The sequence below is a fragment of the Aegilops tauschii genome, chromosome 2 (genome assembly GCF_002575655.3).
Source record: "Aegilops tauschii subsp. strangulata cultivar AL8/78 chromosome 2, Aet v6.0, whole genome shotgun sequence".
NCBI classification, from domain to species: domain Eukaryota; kingdom Viridiplantae; phylum Streptophyta; class Magnoliopsida; order Poales; family Poaceae; genus Aegilops; species Aegilops tauschii.
The window spans coordinates 546,256,885-546,280,882 of record NC_053036.3 but is presented as its reverse complement, the minus strand read 5'-3'; the positions used below and the strand labels follow the sequence as shown (position 1 = coordinate 546,280,882).

At 44.6% G+C, this 23,998-nt stretch overlaps 2 protein-coding genes across 2 annotated transcripts; one reads left to right on the top strand and one right to left on the bottom strand.

Annotated features, from left to right (window-relative positions):
* Nucleotides 1–4,629: 4,629 nt before the first annotated feature.
* Nucleotides 4,630–6,029, bottom strand: LOC109748507 (xyloglucan endotransglucosylase protein 7-like). The gene is made up of 3 exons (XM_020307532.4): nucleotides 5,621–6,029; nucleotides 5,322–5,521; nucleotides 4,630–5,234 (listed from the first exon to the last, which is right to left on the bottom strand). Exons 1-3 carry the CDS (start codon nucleotides 5,906–5,908, stop codon nucleotides 4,811–4,813), a joined length of 912 nt encoding a protein of 303 aa, XP_020163121.1. The 5' UTR covers nucleotides 5,909–6,029; the 3' UTR covers nucleotides 4,630–4,810.
* Nucleotides 6,030–10,695: 4,666 nt separating this feature from the next.
* Nucleotides 10,696–11,692, top strand: LOC109748504 (vacuolar iron transporter homolog 5). Its single transcript, XM_020307528.4, has one exon. The coding sequence runs from the start codon at nucleotides 10,814–10,816 to the stop codon at nucleotides 11,444–11,446; it is 633 nt and encodes a 210-aa protein (XP_020163117.1). The 5' UTR covers nucleotides 10,696–10,813; the 3' UTR covers nucleotides 11,447–11,692.
* Nucleotides 11,693–23,998: the final 12,306 nt, after the last annotated feature.

Sequence of the window (23,998 nt, the reverse complement as noted above, 5' to 3'; positions counted from 1 at the left end):
GTCCATGAGGACTCGCGTGAGGTGGAATCCATCAATGATTGGGTCGAGGACCAGTGCGGCTGAACCACCATAACGGATACTGGTCGGATGGTCCCTGCGATCGAAGGTGATCGGGCAGGACGACCATGGGTTGAATTTTGGGGCGACTGGCTCTATCGCGTAGACGTCCCTGAGCGCGCGTTTGCGCTCCCTTTTGGGGATATGGGTAACGTATACCATGCTCACTGTTTTGACCTGGGGGAAACTTCTTCTGTCCCCCTGTGTTCGATGGACGGGGCTCCTCGTCATCGTCCTCACTTTGCGACCCCTTCTCCTTGTTCTTGGTATTTAACTTACCGGCTTGTTTAAAGACCCAATAGCTTCTGTTGGTATGATTGGCTGGTTTCTCGCGGGTGCCGTGGATCTGACATGGACGATCGAGTATGCGGTCCAAGCTGGATGAGCCCGGATTGTTTCTTTTAAATGGCTTCTTCCGCTGGCCAGACTTGGAGCCACTGAATCTGGCATTGACCGCCGTGTCATCGGTATTGTCACCGTTGCTTCGACGCTTGTGCCTGTTGCGTCGGGGTTTGCCATTGCTATTTCTGGCTTCAGAGGTGCCAGGTTCGCTTGCATTATTATTGCTACGGGCTAGCCAACTATCTTCGCCCGTGCAAAAGCGGGTCATAAGTGTTGTGAGGGCTGCCATGGACTTCGGCTTTTCTTGTCCGAGGTGTCGGGCGAGCCATTCGTCGCAGATGCTATGCTTAAAGGCCGCTAGGGCTTCGGCATCCGGACAGTCGACAATCTGATTCTTTTTAGTCAGGAACCTAGTCCAGAATTTCCTGGCTGATTCTCCGGGCTGTTGAACTATGTGACTTAAGTCATCGGCATCCGAGGTCGGACGTATGTACCTTGGAAGTTCTCGCGGAAGGCGTCTTCCAAGTCCTCCCAGCTGCCAATGGAGTTTTCTGGCAGGCTGTTTAACCAGTGCCGAGCTGGTCCCTTGAGTTTTAGCGGGAGGTATTTGATGGCATGGAGATCATCACCGCGGGCCATATGAATATGGAGAAGAAAATCCTCAATCCATACCGCGGGATCTGTTGTTCCATCATATGATTCGATATTCACGGGTTTAAACCCTTCTGGGAATTCGTTTTCCATTACTTCATCATTGAAGCAGAGGGGGTGTGCGGCGCCTCTATATCGGGCCAAGTCGCAGCGTAGCTCGGATGGAGTCCGTCTGCGATTTTCGGCCCGGACGTGGTTATGCTTGTCACGTCCGGCTAGATAGCCGTAGTCGCGCGTCGAGGCACGCCCTCGCGATCCGTAGATCGATCTGGTCTAACCTGCTCTATTTTCCAAGTCCTGCCGCAAGTCATATGTATATCCCCGAGCTGTTGTGTCTCTACCCTTACGACGAGGTAGTATGGGCTGGTGTTCGGCTTGAGTTGCCGTTTTGTCCCGATTACGTGGTGGTCGGTCAGCCGCGTTACGCGCTGATGGTACGGGCTCCAGTGCCTCGTCATCGAATTGAGGTAGCAGTTTACGCTTCGGGTAACTTTTGGTTGGGCGCTCGAGGCCATATTCCTTGGCTGCCAGGACATTAGTCCACCTGTCATTGAGTAGATCTTGATCACCTTGAAGCTGCTACTGCTTCTTTTTCAGGCTCCTTGAAGTGGCTATTAGTCGGCGCTTACAACATTCCTGCTCGAGAGGTTCCTCAGGCACGATAAAGTCTTTGTTGCCGAGGCTCACCTCATCCTCGGAGAGTGGAAGATAATTGCTGTCCTCCGAGTCTTCGTTTACGACCTGTTCATTAGGGCTAACTTGCCCATCTTCCCGATCGTCCTGTTCGGAGGTTGGCTCGACGGGTTCTTCTTCGTCTTCGGCGTCGTCTGGAGTATTGTTGTCTCTCGTGCCGGTATTGCTGTCTTTTCCACGCCGTGATTTAGAGCGGCGCCGCTGACGTCGGCGCTTTGGCTGTATCTCAGGGGGTTTATCCTCGACTGGATTCTTCTCGTTATCGCCGTTACCCTCTTTGGTTGTATCCACCATGTACACATCATACGAAGAGGTGGCCGTCCAGCGTGCGGTAAACGACAGGGTTTGGGCCTGCTCCTCTCTGGCATTGTCGTCCATAACGTCGATGTCTTCGGAGCTGTAATCAAGCATGTCAGTTAAGTCCTCGACAGTGGCTATGAAGTGGGTGGTGGGTGGGACGTAAAATTCCCCGTTCTCAGCCCCTAGTCTGGGCTGGCCGTAGTTCGGACGTTGATCCTCTATAATGACAAGGGATCGGATCAAGTCCAGAGCCTCGCTTAAAGGCGAGGTTTGGCCAGGGAGAAGAGAGTCCGTGGAGTACGGCGGGAAGGGGACTCCTTGGCCGAGCTCACACGATGCTGACTCCGAGGGTTCGGAGGCAGTGTCCGGAGAAGAGTCCGGCTTCATGATGGTTGCCAGCGACACTACTTCCTCCGGCTCTCCCGTACTGGGCTTAGTGACCGCAGATAGTCCGGCGGGCTCAGGAATCCCGTCTTCGGACCTGGCGATGCGCTCCGGCTCTAAGGCCAGAGCGGAGGTTGGGGTCGTGAACCCTTGGAAGATCAAGTCTCCTCGGATATCAGCGACATAGTCCAGATTTCCAAAACTAATCTGGTGACCTGGGGCGTAGCTGTCGATCTGTTCTAGATGGCCAAGTGAGTGGGCCCGCAGTGCGAAGCCGCCGAATACGAAGATCTGGCCGGGGAGAAAAACCTCCCCAGGGCGGCATTGTTGTAGATGACTGATGGAGCCATCGAACCTTCTGATGACGACACAACGGAACTCTCAATGAAAGCACCAATGTCGGTGTCAAAACCGGCGGATCTCGGCTAGGGGGTCCCGAACTGTGCGTCTAAGGTCGATGGTAACAGGAGACGGGGGGCACGATGTTTACCCAGGTTCGAGCCCTCTTGATGGAGGTAATACCCTACTTCCTGCTTGATTGATCTTGATGAATATGAGGATTACAAGAGTTGATCTACCACGAGATCGTAATGGCTAAACCCTAGATGTCTAGCCTGTATGATTGTGATTGCCTCTACGGACTAAACCCTCCGGTTTATATGGACACCGGAGGGGCCTAGGGTTGTACAGAGTTGGTTTACAGAGGAAGGAATCTTCATATCCGAACGCCAAGCTTGCCATCCACGCAAAGGAGAGTCCCACATGGACACGGGAGGAAGTCTTCTATCTTGTATCTTCATGGCCCATCAGTCCGACCCACGTCACATAGTCCGGACGCCCGAGGACCCCTTAATCCAGGACTCCCTCACCCAGGCACGGTTGTATGTTGGTGGATCGTCATAGGGGACGGTGCGGACCACGACATGGGCCAAGCCTGCACACACGTGATCCAGGGATCATACGAAGGGCTCCATGGAGTAGATGCAATAGATGAAGCCAGTGATACACTTGGAGGCATTGGTGCTGGAACAAAAGTCGACGAGGAGCCAACGATTGTTGCTGTGGAGGCCGTTGTCGTGGTGTGAATTCCAACAATAAGAGAGGTGGATGAACGGGACTTAATCACATGAGGCGTAGGAGGGTGATACAAGAAAATATGCAAGTTCACACCCCTCACGATGGAGGTAACAGCCCTACGTCCCGTTCTCCGGTGAGATTGTTTCTCTTGTTCGCTGTCTGATTACAGATGTTGCAAATCCGTATCCTAGTGTCGAGGGGTGACTTATATAGAGTTCGCTTGACCCCTCACCTCCTATGTTACAGGTGAAGTTATGATTACTGTTGCACATGTCCACTACGGATTGTAACATACTAAAGTGTAGGCACAACTCCAACCAATTAATGGTATGGTAATGTTCCAATCAATGTTCCTCTAACATCATGTCCTCAAAGTTACCGACATCATCTTTACACTTAACATCACGTCCTCAAAGTTACCGATGGCGGGGCCTTCCATGGGCACGACTCCTCTCCCTCCTTGGTGGTGGCGTGGCTTCGATTTTTTGTGGTGCTCCTCGGGTGCCTAGCTGTGACTTTCAGGGTGAAAACCTAATATGACCTTCATTGGTTGTGGCTGGCAATTGCCTTTCTGGAGGAATTGTTTTGGGAGCTCGGACTTCTCCAGAGTGAAAACTTAAGATCTTGGATCAGGCAACGATGATACTTGTGCTTGTGCATCATTTTCTTCTTGAAGACATTGCTTTTGTAGCTTTTATATATTTTTCGGGTGTTATTTGATGATTGTTTGTGTGCGGCATCTTTAGAGCCTTCGCTTGGATAAATTATCAGTATTACACTGGCCTCGGAACTCGAAAGCATCGTGCTGGCTAGCTAGGTAGCGGCGTCTTTACTCCCATGGATGCAAATCCCGATCGGTGCTGAAGTTTGTTTACTGGTTTCTATGGAACTGCTTGCTCTATGTTAGTACTGTACGATGCTTACACTTCCTTAATCTTCACGCAATCAGTATATATATAATTAAGGCCTGTTCCCAGACTCTCCACTCCTCAAGTCCGCTTGGGGAGCTGGTGGAGCTGTAGCTAAAAATGACAGAGCGGGGGAAAAGGAGCTTCACAGATTCTAAGATTTCACGGAGCTGGAGGACCGACGAACACCTCCTTAATCTCTGCATCGTAGTACACATGACCAGAAATGGCTGCTATTTCTTTTGCTTTTGTTTTTCTTTCTCCAGAAATCAAACTCTGAATTGCCGTTCGTAAATAGCCAAAAGAAGAATGAAATAATGTTCTTGCCAAGACACGCATGTCCCACCCAGCTCCATCAGCAGAATCACTTCTATCGATCCTAGTAGTAACGATAATTCCTAAGCCAGCCCACACTCCTTCGGGAAGCCATTGGGGAACCTCTTTTTGTCGGTGCAGTAGTTGTAGATCATGTACTTGCCCTGCACCTCCCTCAGCTGCTGCTGCTGCTTCACGTCGTCGTCCAGCCGCCCTCCTCCCCGTGCCCGGTCCATCCAGCCGGGGCTGCCGCCGGAGCCGGAGGGGTCCTGGCCGCACACCCACGAGCCGCCGGCGCTCGGGGCGCACCCGGAGGCGGTGTAGTTCTTGAAGTAAGCAACGAATGGCGCCTGCGACCAGTCGGTCTTGACGAGCCCACCCTGCGTCGCCCAGTCGTCGGCGTCCCACAGGCACCCGAACAGACGCATCGGCTGGTACACCGGGAACGGCACGCCGGCGTCCCAGTGGTTCTTGAACTGCCGGATCGGCACGTCGTCCACTAGGATCCTGCAGAAACAGCCCGACAATGCCTTCAGCAACATGCCATGGACATGTTGAACAGAGGACTGGTGTGTACAATAAGGCGAGGCTTACAGGATCTCGTCTGTGTTCCAGACGATGGAGTAGGTGTGGAAGTCCTGGGTGGGGTCGAACCAGAGCCGGTACTGCACCTCCCTGCCGCCCTCGCCGTTGGCGAAGATGTTGGTGTGCAGGGTGTAGGGCTGGCCGGTGGTGTTGCCCAGGAACTCCAGGTCGATCTCGTCGTGGGTCTTCCAGTCCTTCTCCGAGATCATCTGCACCACAGCACACAACGTATATACCATTAGTTTGCCAGGAACTCTGTGCATGCCGTGCATGGATGACGAGACGATGGACATGGCATGGTCACTTACATATATGGTGGTGACGGTGCCGGCGGAGTTCCTGGGGATGAGCTTGATGTCCACGTCGATCCTGGCAAAGAGGTAGGAGGTCTTGGACTTGAAGGCCGACCCCATGGCGTGGTCCAGCATCAGCGCGATGGTCTGGTCGCCGTTGCCGTCGTTGAGCACCTGCGTCTGCCCCCAAAGTATCTCCAGCTGGTCAGTCGGCCGACCACCGACCGCCAGAGAGGCCCAGGCGGCGACCATCAGCGCAAGAGCCGATAGGCTGGCTAGGAGGCGCTCCCTAGCCAATGCCATGGCTCCTGGCGAGTGAAGTGAGTGACTGTAGTGTGCGGGGGCAGCCACGGTCAAGTGAAGGATATATGCAGACTCGACTGAGAAGGTGCAGCAGGATTACCGGGGTCAATCACATGAGGATCGATGCCGCCGGATCGATGGCATCGAGCTCGGCGGCGCCTTTAAATTCTTGGAGGATGTAAACAAGTTCAGTCATGGGCTGGCTGCTCGTTCAGTGAAGACCTAGGCATTGAAAATGTTGGAAGGTTCAGAGTCACAGCTAATGGCGACGCAAGATGGGCAAAGATGTGAGAAGTTGACCACCTGGTTAAGTGTTGGTTACGTGTCCGGCGACGAGTGAACTGCGGCACACATTGTGGCTTCAATATATCTGTGACTGGATTCGATGGAACTGGAGCAGAGCAGACGTTGGAAATATGGAACGAGATGCCGCGGGCGGCGGAGGATATCTGAACTTGGTAGTTCTGTTAAAAACATAACATTAACTGATGTCTTAAAAGATGCAAAGATGTCTCACCGCTCGCCATGGTCGCATCTGCTCTGGGCCGAATGTAGGCAGCTGGCTTCAGGCGGGAAAGCGCGCAGGCGCGGGAAAGAGGATTTTGGTGAGCCAGATTCAGACACGGACCCCCAGTTTGTGTTCAGTTTACGGGAAAAAGTGCGTCCGAACTAATGCAGGACCGCATTGAATGACAAATCACGTCCGGACCGTACGATCGAGGGTGACTTGAGGGTCGGCGTTGGAGATGGCCTAATCAACCAACTATTGGAATCAATTTTGCACAAAACACCTATTCTAGAGGTTTGTTGCATAAAACACCATCTATTGGTGTAATTCATTGCATCTAGCTCTAATCCATCATTTGATTCAGTTGAGATGAATTCTGATGGATTGGTCCCACTTTTAAGTACACACATGACAAAAAAAAGATCACATATAAGCCATCCAACCGAGATCAGCTCAAAATTTTCAAGACCAGTGTTGGGCACATGTATGATTTTCTTATTACTTATCCATTTTCTGAAAGCCTTAAAATTTGAATTCCAGAATTCAATAGCCAATGGGTACATGTTGTTTCAAAATTTTACATTTTGGAAATCTTGTGAATTTTGTCAATTGGATCATACATGTACCAAGTACTGATCTGGGGTAATTGCAACTCATTTGCACAAGATTTTGGTATGTATTTGTGTTAGCATAAATCTTTAGAATTAACACGAACATGATCTTAATCTCGTGATTGGAACATATAAATAGTGTGGAAGTGGGTATTGACCAGATTCAACTCAGGCCATTAGAAGGAGACCCATGTCTGTGGGTGTCAGGGTGGGCAGCGGAGATGTAGACGGCAGTAGGGTTACCGTTGGCACCATGTGGTGGCTGGCGATGGTAAACGACCTTCATCTCCTTTAGAACCTTATTAGCATCGGGTGTTAGAGAAGGACGTGGCCTCCCGTGTGAGATCGTTAATTTTCAATTGGAGGGGTCATTTTCCTTTTATACTATGTGCAGGTGGGACCAAGATCAAGTCGATGGTTTGGTGCCCCTGATACATGGGACGTTTAGCTCTGCCATTCTCAACCAAAGATCAACTTCATCAATTGGTAGTTCTAGTTGGCCGACTAATGTGGTTAGTTTATTATTGCCATGTGTGCACTTAGGGGGTGTTTGGTTTAGAAGTCCTAAGACTTTTTCTAGTCCCAGGGACTAATAAAAAAAGACTCTTTAGTAGAGTCTTTTTCTAGTCCCTGTAGAAAAAGTCCCTCCCGTTTGGTTTCTAGGGACTTTTTCTAGTCTCTGGGACTAAAAAGTCCCTGAACCAAACACCCCCTTAGACTAGCTATAGTGGAGAGTAACTTTAAAAGTAACATACACATTATACTAGGCTATGTTACTACCTTCGTTGTGGGTAGTAATATAAAATATGGTGTCATGCAAAACTTCATTTATTAGGTTATAGACAGATATTGTATTGGGATATGTGATGTTACAGTAACAAGTTAAGTTACTCAATGTGTCTCTCTCCTCATTAACTCGATGCCACATAGGCAATTTTGTTGAGTTAGAGCTTATGTTACTCTTGAAGTTACTCTCACTATGGCCAGTCTTACAAAGTGGGGCCGACCTGTGAAGAATCATGTCAACCAAGTCAAATGATAGATTAGAGCTTACTATAATATATGTTTTGTGTAACAAGCCTGTATAGCAGGTGTTCTGCGCAAAACCAACCTTAATAGTTTGTGGTTTGTGAAATTTGCAGTAAGTACTATATATACCACCTCATGGGTTGAAGCGCATTCAAAATTAAACACGAGAGCCATGAGCCGCGATGACCATGTGTTCATGAGCCGCTTTGGTCTCAAAGGCCGTGTTCTCCTCGGAGTATGATCTTGGCTGCCATTAATTAGTGTTGACAAAGCGCATTGTGTTGCGAGTAATTAACATGCATTGGTTCAAGACTCCAAACTAGAGTAGTACTATATGTTCATAGTACTATATATATGTTTTTATGAATACCGCTTACCACCGAAAGAATTAAGCTATCAAATCATTGAAATAAATCCACAAAAAAAGTGAGCACCATGCCAAATTTATGAGTTAAACCCGGGTTGACTGTTTTCATCACAAGTAACTTAACCGACTGAGCTACGCTCAATCCGCACCATATATTCGTACATTTTTAGGGTCTCTTTCTTGAGTACTTCCGATGAATCTTTCTAAAAATGCCCCCGATTTATTTATTTTTGTGCAGCCTTCATTACAACGTATTTCGTCTAGAAAATTTACACACTTGTGCCTTATGCCTTCATGTAGTCTATATTTTTTTAGAATTTCTTAAAATGTAAAAATATGAGTTTTCATGAATTTTGAATTTTGCATTTGAAGGCCTTCATGGAGCTCGGCCTCCAAAAGCAATTTCCGCTCTTTCTTATTCTTTTTCTGGATAAATTGGAATGATTTTTTTTTCAGAACGAGGAACGAAAATAATTACCATGAGATGGACATGCATGCACTTGCCGTCCCTTTGCTCCCCCCTTTCCTAGATATAATAAAAATGATCTGCCTTCGTCTGTGGTTGAAGATGCAGACAGCTAAATGTATACTTGATTTTTATGAACTGAAATGCGAAGTATATCCTTGATATTTTTAGCTCGGTGATTCACGATCCAATAAAAGCAAGTACAATAAGCTTATGTAAGGCTAGTCATAGTGGGAGTAACTTAGCTAGTAACATAACGTACCCCAGGACAAATATGCTTACGTGGCAAGGAGTTAATGAGGAGAGAGGTGTTTGTGATAACATAATATGTTACCATACATAACGCACCCCAATGCAAAATGAGTCTACAACCTAATAAATAAAGGTTTGCATGACACTACACTTATATTACTACCCACTATGAAAGTAGTAAGTAGTAACATAGACTAGTAACATGTGTATGTTACTAGTTTAAGTTACTTCCCACTATGACTAGCCTAAGCAGGCTATTAGGGTTAAAATATTATTTTTCTGCTGACATGGTGGAGAGCGGAGGGGGGGGGGGGGGGGGGGGGGGGGGGAGAAGAGAAGCCGGCTACAGAATAAGAGCCAGCTGCAACACACACTCCTAGGCACTACTCCTTTCTTTCCGGTTTATAAGGCTCAATTCGAAAATCTCATCAACCAAGGTAGATGGTGAGTATGTAAGAGTGAGAGATGGGCCATGTATTAATGAAGTAGCACTTCTTCATATCTTACTATTGTATTTACCGGCTACAAGGTTGGCTATACATGTAATAACATGGCAATATCATATACCTATCAGCTAGCTATACTATTAACCATGCTCTAAGTGGATTCGTTGGCGAGCAACGATGTCGCGGTTAATGGCTAGCTAGCTTAGCTAGCCAGACGCCATTCCAACCGATCACAGATATAGGTGCTTGCTAATTTCACTTTTTCCTTTGTCAGCTGCATGGTGCAATTCCATTTCCGAAGTGAACGGTAGCCCACTGCCCGGAGCCTGAGATGACACGGTTCCATCTTGACAAGGAGATCGGCTACGTCATGGCAGGTTAGCTTTATTGAAGAAAAACACTTACTCCCTCTCCCTTTGTAAAGAAATAGTGATTTAAACGCTTTTATATTTTTTACGGAGGAAGTACTATACAGAGCTCAGATACGTCGATTGCAATTTTTTCCACACATACAAAAACTAGAAATGATCAGTTGCAACGTGTCGAATCTAACTAAGGTTTGTCGCTTTTCTTTTGTCAGTGCATGCAAGTTCGGCAGCATTCGTCAGCATGCTATACATGGCGTTCAGTTTGGCAGTATTAGTCAGCATCATCACCCTTTCATTGAACACGTACGTACTGTAGAACAAGTAGTGAGTGGTGACACATATTTGCAAACAGGAATAGCTATACTCTACCTCCCCGTAACATTAATTAACAATAAAAGTAAGAGCTATGGTATTCAGCATGAAATTGGCAAACACACGTTTCAAGTGTTTGAAGAATTGGACCGGATGATCTAATAATAGCTTCTGTTGTGCGTAGGAGCGGGTGACCTAATTCTCCTAGCTTGTCGTTGTAGACTCATTTGGTATGATGTACACTCAGCAAGCACGATCGACCGATTAATGTATGTGCGTGCTCGTGGTGGCCACGGGCGCGCAATACCGGAGGAAAAAGAAGATGTGGCTGCATGTACGCACTAGCCATGGCGGCATGAAAGCTGGAAATCCCAACACCGAGGGAGAAAAAGAAGAAGACCGGCATGCCCACACACAACCCTCGTGCCTCCTGAAGTTCACTATAAAAACACGGCAAGGCAGCGTGTGTCCTCCACACTACTGCTGCCTGCCACTCCACAATACCACTACTGCCGTCTCCATCCATCTCACTAGCTCCCAGTCGCCATGGCCGTGAACAACACCAAGCTGGCCGCCGTGGCGGACGCCGAGAACCCGGCTGTGGTGTGCTGCGACGTCGACGACTCCGAGTCGTCCATCGACTTCGCCGGGCGCGCCAACTGGCTACGCGCGGCGGTGCTGGGCGCCAACGACGGGCTGGTCTCCACAGCCTCCCTCATGCTCGGCGTCAGCGCCGTCAAGCCCGACGCGCGGGCCATGGTCGTGTCCGGGTTCGCGGGACTACTGGCCGGGGCCTGCAGCATGGCCATCGGAGAGTACGTGTCCGTCTGCTCCCAGCGCGACGTGGAGATCGCGGAGCTGGACCAGGCCGGAAAGCGTGGCGGCGACGAGGAGAAGGCGCTGCCAAGCCCGGCACAGGCCGCCGCGGCCTCAGCGCTGGCTTTCTCCGTCGGGGCGCTCCTACCGCTGCTGGCTGCCGGGTTCATCGTGGGCTACAACCTGCGGGTGGCCGTGGTGGTCGTCGTGGCGACGTTGGCGCTGGCCGCGTTCGGATGCGTGGGCGCCGTGCTTGGGCGGGCCCCCGTGGCGAGGTCGTGCGCGCGGGTGGTGGTGGGCGGACTGGCTGCCATGGCCGTCACCTTTGGGTTCATGAGGCTCTTCCGAGCCAGCGGCGTATGAGAAACTGACATGGACACATGGTCTTCGTCGCCGTCCTCGCGTGCGTAGGTCATGTGCGGGCATCGTCCATACTCTTTTCGGAATAAAGTACCCAGTACTAGCCACCGTACTTGCACCTACGGCTGACTTATTTTCTTCCTTGTAATAGTAATCAAACGGCAAATGAAAACGTTTAAACCCGTACTATAGTACCAAGTGATTTTCATTCCTCTCCGTGCATGCCCTATTGTTTGAAAGGATGTGACACAACATTTTCAATTGGCCAAAAGTTTGCACTTACCCGCTCTAACACCCCCCCCCCCCCCCCCCCCCCCCCGCCCCGGCAGGCCAAGAACATGCGGCTCAAACCATCACTTGGCGTGCTTCCCGCAACAGTAAAGCTGTGACGTCTTGTGGTGGAGCTTAGAGCAAACTCTAGTAGAGATGTCATACTGGCAGCCTTTGTAACATATATAGAGCGCATTGCATAATAATATAAAGGTTGTCGAGGCGATGCACAAACTCAGAATCATCAATAACAATCTACGTAAATTCCTTTCAAACAGGATGCATCTCTCATTGGATCACTGATTCTTCCTCAATTATCCCTAAGTCAAAAGAACACACTTGGTTCACAGAACACATTCAAAAACACCTATCTCAATCCTATAATAGCAGCGCAAAATTAGTCACATGCGGCTTACGTACATAAAATAACTAATTAATTAAACTAATAAAATACCATAGCACTAAGCTCCTCGACCACCACATCGTACAAGTCCCAAAAGGGGACCAAAGGGTCCTGTTGCTTCTCCTCGTCCCCGAAACTGAAGATGACTGGGCGCTCCTTCCACTATGCCATGGACGATGAAGTGGTGGATTGGAGGCGGACGGAGCGGGATTGGGAGGCACTTGAGTGAGGAACGGATAAGGGAGAGAGGAGAGGCACCGGTATAAGACACCATGGGATCCATTAGAAGGGTAGTTGGGAAGGTGGCAGACAGCCATCAAGGGGCGCTTTTATACGCGGTTGCTGGCCTGCTCACACGCCTCCTAGCCTCATAAACAAGCTAGGAGATGGTGATGCGTGGTGACCATCTGACGGGCTACCACGGGAATCTGAGGAGGTAGCAACGTCATTTATTTGCCATGTGGTTGACGGTCCCCCCTGATACGTCTTCAACGTATCTATAATTTATGAGGTATTCATGTTATTATATTATCCATCTTAGATGTTTTATATGCATTTATATGATTTTTGTGATTAACCTATTAACCTAGAGCCTAGTGCCAGTTTCTGTTTTTTCCTTGTTTTTGAGTATCGCAGAAAAGGAATACCAAACGGAGTCCAATTGACGTGCCAATTTTTGATGATTTTTTATGGACCAAAAGAAGCCACCGGAGTAAAAGAGTTGGGCTAGAAGAGTCCCGGGCTGTCCACGAGGGTGGGGGGCGCGCCCACCCCCCTGGGCGTGGGCCCCTATCTCGTGGACGACTCGGAGACCCCCCCTGACGTAAGACCTACGCCAAAAATTCCTATAAATACAGAAATCTCCAGAAAATAACCTAGATCGGAAGTTCCGCCGCCGCAAGCCTCTGTAGCCACGAGAAATCAATCTAGGCCCTCTCTGGCACCCTGCCGGAGAGGGCCATCATCACCGGAGGCCATGGAGGAGGATCCCGGAGGGGCCATCATCGCCATGAAGGCCAAGGACCAGAGGGAGAACCTCTCCCCATCTAGGGAGGAGGCCATGGAGGAGGATCCCGGAGGGGCCATCATCGCCATGAAGGCCAAGGACCAGAGGGAGAACCTCTCCCCATTTAGGGGGGAGGCCATGGAGGAGGAAGCACAAGGGGGAGAACCTCTCCTCCTCTCTATCCGTGGCGCCGGAGTGCCATCGGGAGGGGAATCATCGCCGCGGTGATCGTCTTCATCAACATCATCATCATCATCACCATCCTCATCTCTTTTACGCGGTCCACTCTCCTGCACCCCGCTGTAATCCCTACTTGAACATGGTGCTTTATGCCACATATTATGATCCAATGATGTGTTGCCATCCTATGATGTTTTGAGTAGATATCCTTTGTCTTTGGGTTGATTGATGATCTAGATTGGTATGAGTTGTATGTTTTATTTTGGTGCTGTCCTATTGTGCCCTCCGTGTCGCGCAAGCGTGAGGGATCACCGCTGTAGGGTGTTGCAATACGTTTATGATTCGCTTATAGTGGGTTGCTTGAGTGATAGAAGCATAAACCCGAGTAAGGGGGTTGTTGCGTATGGGATAAAGGGGACTTGATGCTTTAATGCTATGGTTGGGTTTTACCTTAATGATCTTTAGTAGTTGCGGATGCTTGCTAGAGTTCCAATCATAAGTGCATATGATCCAAGAAGAGAAAGTATGTTAGCTTATGCCTCTCCCTCATATGAAATTGCAATGACGACTACCGGTCTTGTTAACAATTGCCTAGGACAATTCCGCACATTGATCCATCATTATTCCACACTCGCTATTTATAATATTTAGTAATATATTCTAACTTTATGATAACATCACCTACTTTTATATTTTAGCTCTCCGATACCATGCAAAGTTATCCTCTTCATACCCACAACGTAGTTTTATTTCTCGTTTCTAGTTGGAAGCAAACGTTCGGTGTACGTAGAGTCGTATCAGTGGCAGATAGGACTTGAGAGAATATTGATCTTACCTTTAGCTCCTTGTGGGTTCGACACTCCATACTTATCACTTCCACCTTTGGGAATTGCTACGATGATTCCCTGCACTTGGGGATTATCAAGCTCTTTTCTGGCGCCGTTGCCGGGGAGCAATAGCATGGGGTTGATATTTTCGTGTATGCTTGTTTGCTTTCTTCAATAAGTAGTTTTTGTTTTCCCTTTTTAGTTTTGCTTAGTTGTGGGTGAAACATACAAAAAAAAATTAAAAGAATGAAAATACAAAAAAATTTACTTGCCTCTCATGCCTAAAAAGTTTTTCAATAAGAGAAGTGATTGGGAGATTACGCATTGAAGAAGTGAGGGTCGACGTGTTCATGCTCATGGAAACAATGTAAAAAATTTCATGGAAGCTTCTCTGAAAATAATTATCCCCTTGTATATATCCATTGTATTATAAAAATAATGTTCCAAGCTTGGTTTTAGGATGATTAGTTTGCTTGTTTACTTTGTGCAGTACAAAAACAGAAACTTTGGCTGTAGCGCGTGAATTTACATTTTTTACTGGAAAGTCAAATGGGTCTGAAACTTTTTGCACATTACTTCTGTACAATTTTTTTAAATTTTCATATTTTTTTAGATTTGTTTGGAGTTACATAAGTTTACTAAACTTCCATATTACTACAGACTGTCCTGTTTTGGACAAATTTTGTTTTTCGTGTGTTGTTTGCTTATTTTGATGAATCTATGGGTAGTATCGGGGGGTATGAACCATGGTGAAGTTGGAATACAGTAGATATAGTTCTAATATGAATTTGTAATAAGTTTGCAACAATACCTAAAGGTAGTGATTTGCTTTATTATACTAACGGATCTCACAAAGTTTTTGTTAAAGTTTTGTGTGGATGAAGTGTTCGAAGATCGAGGAGCTATCAATATGAGAAGAATAAACAGAGGCAAGAGTTCAATATTGGGGATGCCCAAGGCACCCCAAGTAAATATTCCAAGGATACTCAAGCATCTAAGCTTGGGGATGCCCCGGTTGGCATCCCATCTTTCTTCTTCAACAATTATCGGTATACCTCGGTTTTTGTTTTGTTCACATGATTTGTGTCCTTTGTGTTTTTGTTTTTCTTTAAGAACCATGCTAGTATGAGATGTCCCTTCATCAATTTATAGAATGATTCATGTGCTTCACTTATATCTTTTGAGTATGACCTTATAGAATGCTCTTTGTGCTTCACTTAAATCTTTTGAGTATGGTTTTATAGAATGCTTCGTGTGCTTCACTTATATATTTTGAGCTTGGATATTGGTTAGTCAATATTAATTGTAGAATGATCCATGAACTTCACTTATATATTTTGGAGTATGAATAATACTATCATCTAAAGCGGGTTTGGAAGAGTGTCAACATTAGGAATTAGTGATCCCACTATCCCGAATGAGAAGAATTTTGCTTATGTAGAGAGTAGAAAAATTTATATGATTGTAGATCATGAAAAGAAGTCTTTATGTGATGGTTATATTGTTCAATTCATTCATGATGCTACTGAAAGTTATTATGAGGGTGGAATATATGCTTGTAGGAGTTGCAATAATATGAAGTTTCCTCTCTTTGTGCTTAAAGTTTTGAAGTTATACTTGTTTTGCCTTCCTATGCTAGTTGATTCTTGTTCCAATAAATTATGTGTTCACAAAATCCCTAGGCATAGGAAGTGGGCTAGATTCAAATGTGCCAGTCATATTCTTCATGATGCTCTCTTTATGTTTCAGTTCTTTTCTTTTATGTGAGCATCATTGAAATCATCATGCCTAGCTAAAAGGCATTAAAGAAAAGCGCTTGTTGGGAGACAACCCAATATTTACCCTTACTGTTTTTGTGTGTTTACATGATTAAGCTACTATAGTAATCATGTTTTATAGCTTTTGTTTCAATAAAGTGCCAAGTAAGACCTTTGGGAAGACTTGGGTGAAAGTTAATGTGATCTTGCTGTAAAAAAACAGAAACTTTGCGCTCACGAGATTTGCTGTCATTGTTTTTACAAAATAGTGCTTTTGAGTTGAATCCTTTTGCAGAAGATTAATAGACAAATTCCTCACGTCCACCAATTTATTTCATAATTTTTGGGGTAGCAGAAGTATGGTTGCTGTTCAGATCATTACAGACTGTTCTGTTTCTGACAGATTCTGTTTTCATTGCATAGTTTGCTTGTTATCTAGTTTCTATGGCTTATATTTCTCAATATAAATTGTAGAAATGATATGGTAAAGTAGGCATTGTGTGAGAAAAATTATGAACCTTGCCTTTAACAGTACCAAGTGAATGGTTTACTCTTTATCATACAAACCTATCTCACGAAGTTCCGTTAAGTTTTGTGTGATTGAAGTTTTCAAGCTTTGGGTGAGATATCGATATGAGGAGAATAAGGAGTGGAAAGACCCTAATCTTGGGGATGCCCAAGGCACCCCAAGATAATATTCAAGGAAGATTCAAGCGCCTAAGCTTGGGGATGCCCCGGAAGGCATCCCCTCTTTCGTCTTCAAAACTATCGGTATACCTTACTCGGAGCTATATTTTTATTCGTCACATGATATGTGTTTTGCTTGGAGCGTATTTTAAATTTTACTTGCTGTTTGAATAAAATCATTGGATCTGAAATCTTGAATGAAAAAGAATCCTCCCATGGCTAGTTAATTATTTGACTACTCAGTGTTCTTCACTTATATCTTTTTGGAGTAGTTTGTCATTTACTCACGTGCTTCACATATATCCTATGAGTAAATGGTTGAATGAATTGAATATCATAAATCTGAATTTATATATGTTTCATATGCTTATACCATGGGGAGTAATGACTTCACACAGAATAAGTATAGGTAGTAAACTTATTGAAAGTTAGCAAATGCAGAATTGGTCACTTGAACAATTCATGAAAGAATATTGAAGGAAGAGAGATTTCACATATAAATATACTATCTTGGACATCTTTTGTAATTGTGAGCACTCATTAAAATATGACATGCTAAAAAGTTGATGTTGGACAAGGAAGACAACTTAATGGGTTATGTTTTCCTATATCCGAAACGTTATATTGTCTTGGATCATCCAACATGTTGAGCTTGCCTTTCCCTCTCATGCTAGCCAAATTCTTTGCACCAAGTAGAGATACTACTTGTGCTTCCAAACATTTCTTAAACCAATTTTTCCATGAGAGTCCACCATACCTACCTATGGATTGAGTAAGATCCTTCAAGTAAGTTGTCATCGGTGCATGCAATAAAAATTGCTCTCTAAATATGTATGATCTATTAGTGCGAAGAAAATAAGCTTTATACGAACTTGTGATAGGGAAGAAATAAAAGCGACGGAATGCATAATAAAGGTCTTTATCACAAGCGGCAATATAAAGTGACGTTCTTTTGCATTAAGATTTTGTGCATTGATAACCCACAAGTATAGGGGATCGCAACAGTTTTCGAGGGTAGAGTATTCAACCCAAATTTATTGATTCGACACAAGGGGAGCCAAAGAATATTCTCAAGTATTAGCAGTTGAGTTGTCAATTCAACCACACCTGGATAACTTAGTATCTGCAGCAAAGTATTTAGTAGCAAAGTAATATGGAAGTAACGGTAATGGTAGCAAAAGTAATATTTTTGGGTTTTGTAGTGATTGTAACAGTAGCAACGGAAAAGTAAATAAGCGAAGAACAATATGTGAAAAGCTCGTAGGCATTGGATCGGTGATGGAGAATTATGCCGGATGCGGTTTATCATGTAACAGTCATATTATAGGGTGACATAGAACTAGCTCCAATTCATCAATGTAATGTAGGCATGTATTCCGAATATAGTCATACGTGCTTATGGAAAAGAACTTGCATGACATCTTTTGTCCTACCCTCCCGTGGCAGCGGGGTCCTAATGGAAACTAAGGGATATTAAGGCCTCCTTTTAATAGAGTACCGGAACAAAGCATTAACACATAGTGAATACATGAACTCCTCAAACTACGGTCATCACCGGGAGTGGTCCCGATTATTGTCACTTCGGGGTTGCCGGATCATAACACATAGTAGGTGACTATAGACTTGCAAGATAGGATCAAGAACTCACATATATTCATGAAAACATAATAGGTTCAGATCTGAAATCATGGCACTCGGGCCCTAGTGACAAGCATTAAGCATAGCAAAGTCATAGTAACATCAATCTCAGAACATAGTGGATACTAGGGATCAAACCCTAACAAAACTAACTCGATTATATGATAGATCTCATCCAACCCATCACCGTCCAGCAAGCCTACGTTGGAATTACTCACGCACGGCGGTGAGCATCATGAAATTGGTGATGGAGGATGGTTGATGATGACGATGGCGACGGATTCCCCTCTCCGGAGCCCCGAACGGACTCCAGATCAGCCCTCCAGAGAGGTTTTAGGGCTTGGCGGCGGCTCCGTATCGTAAAACGTGATGAATCCTTCTCTCTTATTTTTTCTCCCCGAAAGTGAATATATGGAGTTGGAGTTGAGGTCGGTGGAGCGTCAGGGGGCCCACGAGGCAGGGGGCGCGCCCAGGGGGCAGGCGCGCCCCCCACCCTCGTGGACAGGGTGTGGGCCCCCTGACGTGGATTTTTCTTCCAGTATTTTTAATATTTTCCAAAAAGATGTTCCGTGGAGTTTCAGGTCATTCCGAGAACTTTTGTTTCTGCACATAAATAACACCATGGAAAGTCTGCTGATAAAAGCGTCAGTCCGGGTTAGTTCCATTCAAATCATGCAAGTTAGAGTCCACAACAAGGGCAAAAGTGTTTGGAAAAGTAGATACGACGGAGACGTATGAACTCCCCCAAGCTTAAACCTTTGCTTGTCCTCAAGCAATTCAGTTGATAAACTGAAAGTGATAAAGAAAAACTTTTACAAACTCTGTTTGCTCTTGTTGTTGTAAATATGTAAAGCCAGCATTCAAGTTTTCAGCAAAGATTATGACTAACCACATTCGCAATAACTCTTAGGTCTCATGTTTAGTCATGTCAATGGCATAATCAACTAGCGAGCAATAATAATAAATCTCAGATGACAACACTTTCTCAAAACAATCATGACATGATATAACAGGATGGTATCTCGCTAGCCCTTTCTGAGACCGCAAAACATAAATGCAGAGCACCTTTAAAGATCAAGGACTGACTAGACATTGTAATTCATGGTAAAAGAGATCCAGTCATAGTCATACCCAATATAAATTAATAGTAATGGATGCAAATGACAGCAGTGCTCTCCAGCTAGTGCTTTTGATAAGAGGGTGATGACTCAACATAAAAGTAAATAGATAGACCCTTCGCTCGGTTTTAAAGCAGAGGTAAATAATATTTTGAGCGGCATACTTTCATTGTTAACATAACAACCAAGAGATGGCGATATCTTCCATGCTACACACATTATAGGCGGTTCCCAAACAGAATGGTAAAGTTTATACTCCCCCTCCACCAACAAGCATCAATCCATGGCTTGCTCGAAACAACGAGTGCCTCCAACTAACAACAGTCCCAGGGGGAGTTTTGTTTGCAATTATTTTGATTTAGTTTGCATAAAGCATGGGACTGGGCATCCCGGTGACCAGCCAATTTCCCGTGAGTGAGGAGCGGAGTCCACTCCTCTTGAGAATAACCCGCCTAGCATGGAAGATACGGACAACCCTAGTTGATACATGAGCTATTCGAGCATACAAAACAGAATTTCATCTGAAGGTTTAGAGTTTGGCACATACAAAGTTACTTGGAACGGCAGGTAGATACCGCATATAGGAAGGTATAGTGGACTCATATGGAATAACTTTGGGGTTTAAGGGATTGGATGCACAAGCAGTATTCCCGCTTGGTACAAGTGAAGGCTAGCAAAAGACTGGGAAGCGACCAACTAGAGAGCGACAACAGTCATGAACATGCATTAAAATTAATAGACATTGAGTACGAGCATGAGTAAGATATAATCCACCATGAACATAAATATCGTGAAGGCTATGTTGATTTGTTTCAACTACATGCATGAACATGTGCCAAGTCAAGTCACTTAAATCATTCAAAGGAGGATACCACCCCATCATACCACATCACAACCATTTTAATAGCATGTTGGCACGCAAGGTAAACCATTATAACTCATAGCTAATCAAGCATGGCACGAGCAACTATGATCTCTAATTGTTATTGCAAACATGTTTATTCATAATAGGCTGAATCAGGAACGATGAACTAATCATATTTACAAAAACAAGAGAGGTCGATTTCATACCAGCTTCTCTCATCTCAATCAGTCCATCATATATCGTCATAATTGCCTTTCACTTGCACGACCGGACTATGTGAAAATAATAAGAGTGCACGTGCATTGGACTAAGCTGGAATCTGCGAGCATTCAATAAACAGGAGAAGACAAGGCAATATGGGCTCTTGGTTAATTCAACAATAATGCATATAAGAGCCACTTCAACAATTTAATTATGGTCTTCTCCTATCGACCCCCAAAGAAAAGAAAAGAAATAAAACTATTTACACGGGAAAGTTCCCAACAAGCAAAAGAAGAAGATGAAATCTTTTTGGGTTTTCTTTTTAATTACTACTACTACAGCAAGAAAAGTAAACTAACTAAAAGCTACACTATTTTTTTGTTTTTCTTAAGGTTTATTAAACACACAAGAAGAAAGCAAGAAAAAGAAAATAAACTAGCAAGGATATTATAGTGAAAGAGTATGAGCACCGACATCTAGCAATGAGTGTGTGAACATAAATGTAATGTCGGTGGGAAATACGTACTCCCCCAAGCTTAGGCTTTTGGCCTAAGTTGGTTTATTGCCACGGCTGGCCTGGCGGATATCCAAAGTTGTAACCGGGGTCGTACTAAGAAGAAGAAGCCTCTGATTGCCACTGGTTGGCAATCATCTCTGGATCCCACTGGTAATTAGATTGTCGTGGAGGATCAAATTGTGGTTCCGACTCTGGCTCTGTGGTTGATGTAGGGTTCTGGTAGGCCTGAATGGCCGCCAGCGGAACGAGATACTGACCTGCAGATAAATTAAACAAGGAAGGAGCAAGCAAGGTAATAGTCTCAGGGTGATGTTTATCAAAGAACAATTTGTATTTAAGCGCCCCTTCCCTATTATTAACAATAAATTCATGTGCTACCATACTCTTATAATCTAAATAAACAGTGGGCATCAATTTTTATTCTTTTTCATAGTGCCTAATAGGTATGTTATAATGTGCAGCAAGGCGTGAAGCGTAAATACCTCCAAAGATGGGACCCTTTGTACGGTTCAAACTTAAACGTTTGGCAACAATACCGCCCATACTAACTGTATTATCACAGAATAAACCATGGAACAAAATAATAATATCAGGAACACCAAGGTTTCTATAGTTTCCGCGACCAATTAAGCAACGACTAGCAAATATGGCATAGTAGCGTAAAACAGGAAAATGTATGCTAGTGATTCTTGCATCGGAAACCTTCCTGGTTTCCCCCACAGTGATAGTGTCAATAAACCCATCCACATCTTTACGATGTGGTTCATCTAAACTACCCTCAAAAGGTATTTTGCAAATCTTGCAAAATTCATCTAGTGGCATCTTCTTAACCACATCATATAAATGGAACTCTACTGAAGGAGGTGATTCCTTAGGATAATAGCAGAAGTTTTGCACAAAAGTATTGGTGAGTAAGAGATACTGTTTGCGTTGGTCGCGGAGGAAGTCGGTGAGTCCTGCATTCTCAGCCAATTCATAAAAATCATCATAAATCCCGGCTGCACTCAAGAAATTATTGGAAGGCCATTCACACGGCCGGACCTCCGCGGTGCGAGGTAAATTATATTTGGGCCTATGTGCCTCTTCACTTTGCTTTTCCTTCGAGCTTCGGCTCGATGAACCCCTCAAAAATCTCTTCATTATTTTCTGAAAATTTCTGAAATTTTTAGTAACTTCAAATAAAAGTGAACCAAACTCAACAAAATTGATAGCAACTACTCGTACAAGTGCCTAGAGACTATATCATGCATTAGAACTACTTGGAACCATATAAATTTGACATGCAAGCTCAAGAACATGGTCACCTAGGCAGCACAAATTTGCAATGAATAAAGCACTAGAATAAAAACTAATTGGACCAATGGAGGAGTCATATACCAAGGAACAATCTCCCCAAGCAGTTTTGTGAGAGGTGCTTTGAGCAAGGAGATCGAAAATCGCAGCAAAATGAGCTAGAACTCGTGCTTGAGCTGGATGGTGATTTTTTTGGGAGGAAGAAGAAGTGTGTGGGTGCAGGAATAAGTGGAGGGGAGCCACCGTGGGCCCACGAGGCAGGGGCGCGCCCTGGACCCTCGTGGCCAGGTGCTTGCTCCCCCTGCTGTGTTCTCAGTGCCAGATATTCTCAAATATTCCAGAAAAAATCATATTCCATTTTCAGGGCATTTGGAGAACTTTTATTTTCGGGGTATTTTTATATTTCACGGATAATTCAGAAAACAGACAGAAAAATACTATTTTTACTTTATTTCAACTAAATAACAGAAAGTAGAGAGAGGGTACAGAAGGTTGTGCTTCTTGTTTCATCCATCACATGCTCATCAAAAGGAATCCACTCACAAGGTTGATCAAGTCTTGTTAACAAACTCATTCTGAATAACATGGAACAGGAGAAATTTCGAATAACACTATGTTACCTCAACGGGGATATGTACATCCCCAATAATAAGAATATCATATTTCTTCTTGACAGTAGAAAGAGGAAATTCAAAACCTCCAAAAATAATTGATGGAACTTTTCCAATAGAATTTATACTATGAACTTGAGGTTGTTTCCTCGGAAAGTGTACCGTATGCTCATTACCATTAACATGAAAAGTGACATTGCCTTTGTTGCAATCAATAACAGCCCCTTCAGTATTCAAAAAAGGCCTTCCAAGAATAATAGACATACTATCGTCCTCAGGAATATCAAGAATAACAAAGTCCGTTAAAATAGTAACGTTTGCAACCACAACAGGCACATCCTCACAAATACCGATAGGTATAGCAGTTGATTTATCAGCCATTTGCAAAGATATTTCAGTAGGTGTCAACTTATTCAAATCAAGTCTACGATATAAAGAGAGAGGCATAAAACTAACACCGGCTCCAAGATCACATAAAACAGTTTTAACATAGTTTCTTTTAATGGAGCATGGTATAGTTGGTACCCCTGGATCTCCTAGTTTCTTTGGTATTCCACCCTTAAAAGTATAATTAGCAAGCATGGTGGAAATTTTAGCTTCCGGTATCTTTCTTTTATTAGTGACAATTTCTTTCATATACTTAGCATAAGGATTCATTTTGAGCATATCAGTTAATCGCATACGCAAAAAGATAGGTCTAATCATTTCAGCAAAGCTCTCAAAATCCTCATCATCCTTTTTCTTGGATGGTTTGGGAGGAAAAGACATGGGTTTCTGAACCCAAGGTTCTCTTTCTTTACCATGTTTCCTAGCAACAAAGTCTCTTTTATCATAACGTTGATTCTTTGATTGTGGGTTATCAAGATCAACAACAGGTTCAATTTCCACATCATTATCATTACTAGGTTGAGCATCATCATGAACATCATCATGAACATCATCATGAACATTTTCATTAGGTTCATGTTCATTACCAGATTGTGTTTCAACATCAGAAATAGAAATATCATTTGGATTCCCAGGTGTTTCAGCAATAGGTTCACTAGAAACATGCAAAGTCCTATCATTTTTCTTTTTCTTATTTTTAGAAGAGCTAGGTGCATCAATATTATTTCTCTGAGAATCTTGCTCAATTCTCTTAGGATGGCCTTCAGGATACAAAGGTTCCTGAGTCATTTTACC

Coding starts and splice junctions, on each gene's coding strand:
- LOC109748507 (XM_020307532.4), bottom strand. CDS start 5,908: ATGGCATTGGCTAGGGAGCGCCTCCTAGCCAGCCTATCGGCTCTTGCG. Junction 5,522..5,620: donor GCACCGTCACCACCATATAT/GTAAGTGACCAT, acceptor GCTGTGGTGCAG/ATGATCTCGGAGAAGGACTG. Junction 5,235..5,321: donor TGGAACACAGACGAGATCCT/GTAAGCCTCGCC, acceptor CTGTTTCTGCAG/GATCCTAGTGGACGACGTGC.
- LOC109748504 (XM_020307528.4), top strand. CDS start 10,814: ATGGCCGTGAACAACACCAAGCTGGCCGCCGTGGCGGACGCCGAGAAC.